The sequence below is a fragment of the Chenopodium album genome, chromosome 5, assembly GCF_948465745.1.
Source record: "Chenopodium album chromosome 5, dcCheAlbu1.1, whole genome shotgun sequence".
Taxonomy (NCBI): Eukaryota; Viridiplantae; Streptophyta; class Magnoliopsida; order Caryophyllales; family Amaranthaceae; genus Chenopodium; species Chenopodium album.
The window spans coordinates 69,430,086-69,442,351 of NC_137838.1; the positions used below are offsets into that span (position 1 = coordinate 69,430,086).

Genomic DNA, 12,266 nt, shown 5'->3' on the forward strand with positions numbered 1-12,266 from the left:
TATAATTAAATCATTATATTATTATGTGACCACGTAATTAAAGAATACGTACTACTTCGTACGTTTTATGGTATTTAACTTACAAGGCAAGTTGAAACCAAAGGGAGAAGGATAAAATTATTACTGTAATACGTAAATGACAAGTAAATTACCAAGAGGCGTGTACTTTAAATAAATAAATAAAATAAAATAAAATAAAAAACCTAAAAACTAGACACTAATAAAATTAGGCCTTGCTACCTTAAGGGAACCAATTGGTCTTGTATGGACCCGGTCTACAATAAATTATTGTAGACCCAAATTTGACACTTTTAAATAATATAATCACATTCTGGATGATATAATCACTTTTTTTAAGATGATATAATTATCTTTTTGTGAGTCATATTTTGATCTCATATTAAACCATTTAATGAGATTATATAATTATCTTTAGGATGATAAAATTTAAAAATCATCTTAATGATGTAATTTACTATTTGATACTTTTTATAATGATAAATTCACTTTTTGACTGATACATTTACATAATAGTTTCAAGATGATATAATCACTTTTGTAATAATATAATCACATTTCGTATGATATAATCACATTCGTATGGTACACTAGAAGGTTGGGTCTACAATAAGTTATTGTAGACCGGGTCTATTATAGTCTTAATATAAGGGAACATATCTTGCTATTTCATGCATTGGTTTATTGATTGAATCCCAGGAGCGTGTGAAATGATAATTTTAAATCCCATGTAATAGAAATGTAGTTTACGGGTAATTTGAGATCATCACTAAGACTTTAACCAACTAATCTATTTAAGGTTAATATTTCGTACTACATTGAAAGCAATTAGCAAATTTTTGTATGTATCGAAAAGTTAAAGGAGTCATTAGTCATTACAATGGTAAATATAGGGTTTCATCAAATTATCTAGCTTACTCATGAGATAGAGTAGATTAGATCAGATTAGAATATAACAAGCAAACTATCGAAATGACAAATTAGTGAACTCAATAAGAACCTACCAAAATCTAATCCTTTTTACAATGATCTGTCAAGTTACAATAAGCAAAAATTAAACTTGGATACATTTTTTTCCCCAAAAAAAAAAAAAAAAAAAAAAAAAAAAAAAAAAAAAAAAAAAAAAAAAAAAAGGGCATAAGGAATCAAGAACAAAGTAAAAAACAATGAAAAAAGCATAATCATAGAACATAAATAGGGAGGAAAAACCCACAATCTAACTTTAGACCAAGGACCTTCAAGTCTAGTAGATTTTGGAATTTATCAACTTTGTTTCAAATATATTTTCAGAGAATATAGAATAATTATTAGTCAGCATCACAAAAAGAGCCAAAAATAGTTCACTTTTCTGGGTTTTAAAACTCCAACAGTAGTTTTATCTTTCCTGTTCAAACTTCCTTTGATGCTTGCTACTCTGCAGATAAACTTAGCTTTCAAAAAAGAATTTGTTCCTCATGTTATGTACCTGCAGCATCATCTTCACTTTAAACCAGACATGTATCTCTTTAGAACGTGCCACAGCAGAAGCCAATTGTTATACTGACATAGCGCGACAATAACTTATCACCGGTTATCAACATCTGCTGTCCATCTTAAATCAACTTCTGATGGCAACCCTTCATTTTCTGCAGGGTAGATGTATCAACATAACAAGTTTAAAATTAATGGAACTGTAGGAGTATAAAAATATCATAAAAAATTGAGTATGTTTGAAGATGCTGCTTTTAATCGCGTATCATTTGTGTTACACTTTGAATGATTTTAGGATTGCAAATTGTTGCATATATGTTCCTCCTCAGAGCAGAAAGAATGATACTCCCACTTGTATGTTCTGTGTACCTACAATGCACGAACGTGGATGCACATTGTTACAGAATTATCCAGCATGGGTGTGTTCAAGATTTTTTCAATATATTCGAGGGATCAAATTCATGTACTCCTGTCCAATCATAGGCTCAACTGCCAAACCCGTGTTCAATAACCAAAAAAACAGCAGCGCAAAGCAGAGTTTGAAAGTGCATTTTGATATCATATTTGTTCTCAAAGAAGTGACAGCCAAATATAACAATCAACAGATACAAACACAATGACTAAACTAGTCAGGATACTAATTTAGCTGATCAAGTCTGCATCATATGACGCGACAAGCTAATATTATGCAAATCAATGCTGATTTACTGATTCTGATTCTGGAAGTTCATGGAAAAGTCTAGTAAAATAGCCGACTGATTATGAGACTATACTTTTGAAACCACATAACAGACTTACAAGTGCTTGAGTAAGAAATTTGGTAAAAAGTTTGATTATGTAATGAAACATGATCCGACTTCATTCCAGCCTAGCTGTAAAGATTAAATAAATCATCTTTAATGATGCAGTGCAAGCTGTGCTTACATCGAAACACATAAAATTTAAAGAGTCGTAACAAGCTTCATACCAATTCAATCTCAACAATCATTGGCACATGGGAAGGCAGGACATTGATGGCAGCATGACATGTTCCAAGTCCAAGTTCAGCCCCAAATTGATTTATATAGATGCAAGCGTAATTAGAATGATATCAGTATCGCCTTATGACCTACTTTGTAACACCCACAGGCATCATGATTATGTTAGCAATCTGACCAAATACTAACAGCTTACTAATTACGCTACACAGTCCATGTTGGTGTTCATATTACTCTCGTCATCTTGAAAGATGTATTGAAATAGCAATTCACCAATGAAATTCATCTGTTGATTACAAGTCAAAGAAAATAAAAATCATCATCCAGAAGCAATCAGAATACGAAGTATTAGAAATCAGTATACTTTGTTTAGAGGGAAAAACATGATACAATATAGTCAAGGATGACAAACTTTTACCATCTTAGGTAATATAGAGGACTCCAAAGAGTGGACAAAACCAATCAACAGTTGTACATGTCCTGATTTTATACTAAGTGATGAAAATTGAAATTGATGTAAATTGGACAAAATTTAGACAGAAGAATATGAACTTCCAAAGAGGCAGTTCTACTGAGCCGCAGAAACAGCTCACATGTATCATACAACAGCAATACCAAAATGCTTATGTTCTTGACTATGAGGTTACAGATACTAAAGGGTGTTGCTCCTATTTGTCACCCAAGCACCATAAACCTGGATAAAAAAGAAACTGATCAAGCTAAGAAAACAGTCCTAGGCTCCTAGCCAAGTAACAATTGCTTTTACGAAATACTTACCCAAAATGCTGTGCTTCTAATCTCCCCTTATCACACCCAAACCAAAACCTTTGTTATCTGGTTCTGGAACTCATACTGAACACAGTTTAGCATCTAAGTTTCAGACTTGACTATTTGGCAAAATAGGCTATTAGTCTCTGATGAAATTTTGAGTTTTCATACAATCATACCCATGTCAGAGTGTCTAGGATCTGAAACTGATAGCTGAGGTGAAGTATAGCGTTGTCTGAGCAGCATAGCTGAAAACACTAGGATGGTGCTTTATCTCAGAAATATAATTACAATTATTTTCATAAAGCAAGTAAGATCCGAAACATGATCTGCATGATCTGAAGCAGTTAGCAGGGGTGCAAAACAAAGAGTCACAGAAAGCATCAGGCAATTTGCACGTTCCAGCCTATATTTGAGTAGAACACATTTTCTATGTCTACAGAAGGCTGTAAATTAACAAATCAATGAAATCCTTGTACCAACCACAACCCCAACACAATAAGCCAGTAAAGAGTGATTTTACAGCGTAATAGCTCAAAGCTTATAGTCTTCCCTCATTTACCTCCACCTAAGCCTCAAGAAAAATCCATTTCATAATGCCAAGATGGTGCTTTTCCTGGGGAACCAAATTACAGTGTCCTACAGCATGAGTAAAATCCATAACATTACAAAGAAGCATTAAGCAAGGGTGTTCAACAAACTAACAAACACACACACAACACGGAGACAGCACAAGGCAACTTGCATATTTTCTGCCTGTAGTTTAAACACAAAAATTACGGCTATAGAAGGCTGTAAGGTAACAATATCAATAAAACTTTGTACTCATGCTGTCATGCATATCCCTGAAGCTTGATAAAAATTGCAGGATCACCTTCAGGGATAGAAATTGCCCGAGTACAAAGTTTTATTGATATGCTGTAAGGCAAAGCATCAAATATGTGTTACCTTCGTTGTTTGAACTTTCAAACTGTCTTCAATCCATGGAATGGAGGAGGTAGAATGGGATAGTGGCAATTAATCAGTAACATTCAAAGAAATGCATGGATCTATTTGTAAAGCACTTGACTAATAGTCCATTACTTTTGAATCATAATTTTCACTTATAAACTTAAAAATGATACATTTAAAAAAAAAAAAAAAAGAAAAGATCCAAGCTCAAAGAAACTGATTTCTACAATTCTCAATTATCAACAGCTACTCATAACAATTAAATTTCACAGGAAGTGCCTTAGACAGCACAGTAATTTTATTGCCTTAACGCTCATATCCAATGAGAATTATTATGGAGATAAACATCTCACAGATTAGTTAAAGCGCTAGCGAGCGCACACACACACAAATCTTTAGTGCCTCAGAACTCAGAAAATTACACAAGATTTCAAGAACAGGAAAGCTAAAAGTGTGCAGAGTAATACCATAAAAGGTTTCTTGGACAATTATTGTGCTGTAAACCAGAGAAATAGGATAAACTTAAGAAACATCTCCAATCATGCAAAATTGCAAAGTAGATTAGGCAAGCCCTCATTTAGTTATTTAAAATTTTAGACAATGCCAGACTAGGGTTGGTTGATTTTTGTTGGTAAAATCATGAAAGTGAATTGTACTCCTGACCCTCCTGTCAACAAAAGAACTGGTGATGAAGATGGGAAGCAGACTGTACTCCAACCTTTAGTTGCAACCCCTTCTCATCAGAGACTGGTCTCCTAAAATGTAAAATCTCAACCCCCCACCCCCTCCCCCCGCTGCTTTGCTACTAAAAAACGGAGGAAGTATATTTAAATTGTAATAAATGATTTCAGAATAAATTGTCTCCCCACAGCCCCACCATTCTTTACTGGTCTAAATGATTACAGCTTTGTACTTCTTCAATTCTCATAGCACATTTCTTGAAATCTTCCTGTAGAATTTGTGCCATCTGGTAGTTAAAAGATAGTTTTCAACAGGAGTAATAAAGATACTAATACAGCTTATTATCTGCAAGAAACTGGAAGAAATTTTCAAGAAATTCAAACATTGATAAAAATTCATCTTTGTTAAGTCCGAGGAAAAGGTACACTGATTATAAGATTCGTCCATAAATCAAGCTTCCCAATACAAAAAGATATCCAATAATCTAATCCATAGCATTACTAATTTCAAATGGTTTTAATCAATAGAATGATTCTAATAATTAACAATGATTGAACAAAAGCCATTGAACAAAAATTTAACAGAGAACATTACCAGTCTGTACCATGGTCTACTAATCATCATTCTCACACTCATTTCCAACAGAAGACATGGTCTCTTTAGTCTCCATACCATTAAATTCTATAAATCTGTCAACGTAGTTCTGCCCTAAACATTCTGCAACTCTTAACTTCATCTCAGTGATTAGTTGCATCACAATGCCAAGTGTCTTGTCACACTCCATTGCTTTGCTGCAAACATCCTCGAATGCCACTTGCATCTTATTATACCTTTTCAATTCTTGTGTGCTAGAAGGATCATAGTATGCAACCTTAGTCCTTGAATGCTTCCTATGTATTTCTTTGGGATTCTAGGCAAATCGTGCATGAAATACAGAAGTATACAGTGCCTACACAATATTCCACTGTGCTCAAATAGCTTGCATTCACATGAAACATCATTTGTTACTGTGTCAAACTTAACTCGGAAAGTTCTTCTGTCTTCAGTTATGATCCTTTCACTTCTTCCAGGCACCTCAACCCATACTCTATCTTGTATGAGATGCTCTACTTCCGTGTCTGTAACTGTTTTCTTTTCACGGCTATGGCAATAAACCACACCCTGGCACTCAAATTGCAACTTCTTGAATTTGGCATCCGTGTATATCTTCTGGAATACTATCTCTGGGATATAGGCTGTGGCCAAACCCCTTACCTGACGTGCACAGTCCTCATCTGAATCCTCTTCTATTCTCACCCTCTTCTCCATGAGTCCATGGCAAAGCAATAACCCTTAACAAACTCACATAATGTGGTGTGTTTTTCAACAAATCCATCAAACAAACTTTGAAACCGCTCCACCCTCATAGTTGACCAAATTCCAGCAAAAAATAAGTGATTGGTGTAAGCAGGAACCCACATATGCCTCTCGTGAAACAAGCATCGTAACCATTCATTTTCCTGAAGCTGATACTCACTGATCACACTTGTCCAATGCCTCTCAAACTCCTCAACTGTATAGGAGTTACAAATTGCATCCTTTAACTCCTTGTTAAAATGCTGATACCTTGGAACTGACCCCAAGTTCTGAGGAAACTTCTGTAACATGTACCATAAGCACCATGCATGCCTAGTCTCTGGCATCGTAGTTGCCAAAGCCTTCCCCATGGTGGGAGATTGATCAGTTAGAATGACCTGAGGTGCTCTATCATCCATGCACAGCAGCCACTTTCTAAACACCCACTCAAATGTCTCTTCTCCCTCGTGTGAGATCAATGCACATCCCAACAAGATTGTTTGACCATGATGGTTGATCCCAACAAAGTTAACCAGTGGCAAATCATACTCATTTGTCAAATAAGTTGTATCAAAATATACCACATCACCAAAATCCTCATATGCAGCCTTACTTCTAGCATCAACCCACAACACATCTTTTATACACCCATATTCATCATGCCTAATAAAATGGGAGAAGTTCTGGCTACCGCATTGCATTCTCATGACAAAACAGAAGATTGCATCTTCATCTCCATCCTTAAGCTTCGATCTTCTTTCCCCCATTGTAGCCGTAGCATAGCTCATGTCAGTTTCTCTAGATGTTACATTATCAGATGCATCTTTCTCATTTGCCAGATAATTGTGCAACTTTCTTTTAGCAAACATTCTCCTCTCCAAATCTGGTAATACCTCCTCATACTGATTTATGTCCTTCCATTTGCTAGGCTTAGGATTGTGGTTCGTGTGCTCCAAAACTACTTTGCTCAGAAACCAATTTCCTTCAGGAGAGGACTTTGCATAAATCATTGCACCGCAACCACATTTCTTTGACTTTCCTGGCTTACTGGTTACTTCTACTAAAGACATATCACTTAATTGAACCATCTCAACAATTCCTTTCCTTCGTTTCCTCTGACTCGTGCCTCGAAGATCTGCACATTCACATGTCCATGTTATGCTTCTTCTTTGATCTTTGTTCTTCTCACTAAACTGAGACGAAGCCCTGACCACACCAAAACCCTGCTGCTCTCCATATTGTCGGTAATACATATCAATATCCTCCCACTTCTCAAACACCATCCCTACTGTAGGAGCGTCAATAGCTGCATTTTGATCTGGTTCATTTTCTGGACGTAAAATGTCTATGCCTGCATCAATCAACTGATTTGTTTCATTATTCACATCAATGTTAACAAAACTCCCATTTTGGAGCATGGTGTTTGCATCTGTCAAGGAAGCGTGTTCATCTCGTTGCCCCACATGATTTGCCATTAAACCTTCATCACACTCTTTCCCTATCATCATTTTTAGCTGTATCTTGCTACCTGATCTGATATCGCCCCAATTTCCTGTTCTGCTTCAAGCTATGTGTATGGTTGTCTAAATGCAGGTAACCAGGTACAACTGCTTCACTTTCTACCCAGCCTACATGCAAGTATAACTCGTAAACACAACATATTTTGTAACTAGCAACGTGAGTATAATGGTTACTTGCCTAGATTCAAATAAATATTTGCACCAACCTACAAATTAAATCACTCAAACTTTTAGATGACTATTCACATGATAAAGTGTTTAACTTACAGTCTTTATAGGGTTAGATAAAAAAAAAATGAAATAACAGAAGATCAGATACAATAAAAAATGGGCAAATGCTAGACTGTAATTAAAAAAAAAAACTAAGAAGATAGTATAACTTTCACACAGATATATTTAAGAAAACTTAGCAAGGTTGTGGAAAGTAAATAGTTTACATCTATATAGCACTAGAGAAACAAAATGAATTTCTCAGTAAATGTATAACATGAGTTGGAAGGCCACATTAGGAATTTTGATTACATAAATTGCATTCAGCCAAATGAGCCAACGGTTACACAGTATGATGAGATAGCCCAAGCAAGATTTTGACTTTAGGCTTGTCTAATGCATAAATCTGGATGCATAAAGAACTGAAAAACAAACTGGTGAAATATTGTCATCGACTCATGTACAAACAACAGCTCCATACTCTTGACTAATTTGTTGTCTAAGCCAATGCAATTTGCATTGCTCCTCCTATTGGGAAATCTTACGGTCTTAGCTTATAATAAATGGCATTCAAAAGTCCTTCAATAAAAATCCCATTGCTCCTATAATTCTTGTCTCTAATTAAACGTTCAATTTCTCATTTGGGTGCAGTTCATCATCCGCTAAATTCTTTTTTATTCACTTTTAATCAACAAAATTTAACTCCACTATATTTTCTCTTAAAAAAATAATGATTCCCACTACTTTTTTGTATTCAACTTTAATGACAACACACTACATTCCCTCTCCCATAACTATGTGGGGGAGAAATGAGGCTTTTATTTAAAAACAAAGGGAGTACATCATATTACCAACCAAATAGCATAAAGATTAAAGACTCCTACATAAGTTCCGTTTCAAGGGATGCTTAATCATAGAATTATCCTCATTACATCTCTTATAACCATAATTTCATATTGCTTGCCAAATAAATATATCTATGTCTAAAAATCATAATTGTTCCAAATAATAATTCAATAAATTAAAAATCATCACACAACTTCCATCTTCAACAAGTACACTTAAAAATTACTCATAAAGTCAAACATAGATGGGTTTCAAAACCCACATTAACTTATAAACAAATGTACTACCTAAGCTACTTCATATCCATTGTAATTGCAAGTTGCTATAATCAACCCTAATGGTCATAAAGTTGAACATAAAAATACCATTTTCTAGGAAATTTGTAAGCATTGTTCATTCCCTTAAACTTAATTAACCTTACCAAACGCACCAATTGTTTGGTTGATTATAAAAAGATGAGAATTTCCACTTACTTAGAGGTAACCAAGTAAATAAATAAGTTCTTTGGGAAGCCGAATATCCTACAAAGTGCAAAAACTAATAACTTTGTCAACCAAACAACTTTTCATGGTTCGAGTTCTTGTGCACGTCTATGTTAACCAAACAAGTAGAAAGACATATACCCATTACCAAAACCCCTACCATTTCCGAAATTCCAACATTTTCGTGCTAATGAAGCCCATATACCCATTACCAAAACCCGAGCCGTTTTCGTGCTACATAGATTGATGATAGATAATTAACCCCAAATTAAACCTAGTGTAAGATTAAGTAAAGTATTAAAGAAAATACCCCATTAGCCCAATTGCTCAATATACCAATTATCAAAATTCCTAATGCATAACACTAATCAAAATAACTTCATTAAAAAAAATTAAAAATCAAAAATTGAATAGAATTAGAGGTAACCTCACCTAAAATGATGGAATTATGAGAAACAGATGATAATTAGCCAAATTATATGGTGTTGTTGGGTGATAAGACCATGATTACTGAAGATTAGTAAAGGCGATCACTAATTCAATATTTAGGGTTTGCAAACCGTCTTGAAAAGTGTACACATTTTGGCGCGCCCACTTGCATTTTGGCGCGCAAATTGTGAAGCCTTACATTGGCATTGGCAACATTGGTGCTAACATGCTTGTTACGACTTACGAGATTGTTAAGAATTAAGCCCGACCCGAATTTTTAATTTTTTTTGTGGGCTTGGGAATACATTTTACGCTATTTTAGTTTATTTTTTGGCCCAACTTAAAAAGTCTGCATGGCCTGATTATTTTGGGTGGGTTTGGGTATGAAAATTTTAATCCAAGTCTAGCCCGGCCTTAGAAATGGGCATATATTTTTATGCCTCGGCCCGACTCATTCATTGATCATGTCTACCTGTTATTTCGTAAAAGTTGTAAAACTAGTTATTGCATAAAGCTTTAGGAAAATTATATAGTGAGGTCAATGAAATAATCACTCTATCCATATTTTATTACTTGACTTCTTTTGACACAAATTTATTACCTCCGTCGGTGGCCTCCACCCTCACCGCCCATCCCCTCCCTAACCCCAAACCGCCAAAAACAACCCTCCTCTCCCGAAACAACCCCCTCCCTTCCCCCCACCCTCGAAACTACCGGTGGTTTCAAGGGAAGGGAGGGGGGTTGTTTCCGGAGCTTAAAGTTGGGGAGGGGAAGGGGCGATGAGGGTGGAGGCCACCAGTGTAGGTGGCTAGTGTTTTTTTTTATTATTTTTTTATACTTATTTTGTGTTGACACGAAATAAATATTTTTTTAAGAAAATTTTAACCCTTCCATCATGCTACGATTTTCAAGACTGAAAAAAGAACATGCACCCAGAGTACTCATTTTTTTAAAGGAAAAATTGGTTTTAGTAATCTCAACTTTGCCTGATTCTCTTTTAATAATCCCAACTTTTGATTATTTTGAAATAATTCGAACTTTGAGGGATTATTTTCTATTTTCAATCCCATTGACCGATGACCGATTGAATGAGTTCTTTTTTTTTTTTTTTTAATGACACCTGTCACAACTTAATTAGTTAAAAAGTTAATTAAAAAAAAAAAAAAAGAATCACACTCAGCCCCCCAACTTTGTACAGTTCTCACCCTAACCAAACATCTAGCCACCCAACCATTAACGCCTGTCGGCCGCCCCCTTTCCTCTTTTTCCGCCTTTCCACCAACATTAAAAACCACCCAACCTCCACTTTTAAACTCCGTTGAAATCCCCTCCCTACTCTAGAAACCCCCCAATCGTCACTGCCCCACCACCGAAAACCCTAATCGCTAGGGTTTCGTGGTGAGGGAGGGCCAATTGTGGGTTTTTGGGGATGGGGGATCGGGAGGACTTGGATGAGTTTTCTTGGGGTTGCGATTGGGATTGGGAAGGGGTTTTGAGGAAGAGGGGATAATGCTTCCGATGGAAGGGGTAGCCGACAACTGGGGTTGGTGAAGGGCGGACGAGCGATGAGACTGGGTTGGAAGTGGAAAGTCTTGTGGGCGAAGGGTACTAGGGCTGAGCAAAACAACCCGAAAAATCGATCCGTAACCGTTCCGAAAATTAGGATACCCGTTCCGGTAATTTGTTTTCGAGTGTGGTTATTGGTTATCATTTTAAAATTACCAGTTACCCGATCTGATCCGATAAACATATTCTTGCTGTTGTTTCCTACTTAGGTCTTATTTTTAAATCTAAACTCTTACTTTACTCCATAATCACTTTATAATATCAATTATTAGTAATATTATTAATATTTTGGTCAAGATCATATGGTATTGTTGTTAATTAGGGGTAAATGATATTGTATCATAATAACTACATAATTAAGTTTAATTATCATTATTGGATATCTTATTGGATACCCGATAACCGATCCGAAAATCCAGGTACCCAAAGTCCGGGTACCCGAACTTATCGATTCGGGTTATGGATATCACTTTTAGTGATTTTGGTTATCGGGCATCCGAACCGTCAGTGCTAACGAAACGGGTACCCGTCCCATGCTCACCCCTACCGGGTACATGTTTTCAGTTTTTTTTTACAATAAAATATTTCTTATTTATTAATTTTTATATATTTGAATCGATTACAATTTGACACGTATTAAGTAACTGGTATGAAAATAAAGAAATTAAATACAAAGTATTTCAAAATTCAGATTATTAAAACAAAAATCAGACGAGATGATTAAAACCAATTTTCGAGTTTTTTTATTAGGAAAAATAAACTTTAATAATCCCAACTATGGACGATTTACCTATAATAATCTCAACTATCGATTATTCTACAATAATCCTAACACTACTGGAATTTCCGTGTATTTTCGACGCTTTAAAGGCCTATTTTCGACGCAAAAAAGCGTCGAAATTTTTTTTCTCGACTTTTTGAAAAAGCGTCGAAAAAACGTGAGTCGAGAAATTTGTAGGACATCAAAAAGCGTCGAGAATCTCGAAGCTTATTTGCGTCCAGATTTGGATTTT

General features: G+C 35.4%; 1 protein-coding gene across 1 annotated transcript; it reads right to left on the reverse strand.

The window, feature by feature from the left end:
• Positions 1 to 5,478: 5,478 nt before the first annotated feature.
• On the reverse strand, positions 5,479 to 7,618 carry LOC145633071 (protein FAR1-RELATED SEQUENCE 4-like). Its single transcript, XM_081685365.1, has 3 exons — positions 6,250 to 7,618; positions 5,874 to 6,196; positions 5,479 to 5,775 (listed from the first exon to the last, which is right to left on the reverse strand). Exons 1-3 carry the CDS (start codon positions 7,616 to 7,618, stop codon positions 5,479 to 5,481), a joined length of 1,989 nt encoding a protein of 662 aa, XP_081541491.1.
• Positions 7,619 to 12,266: the final 4,648 nt, after the last annotated feature.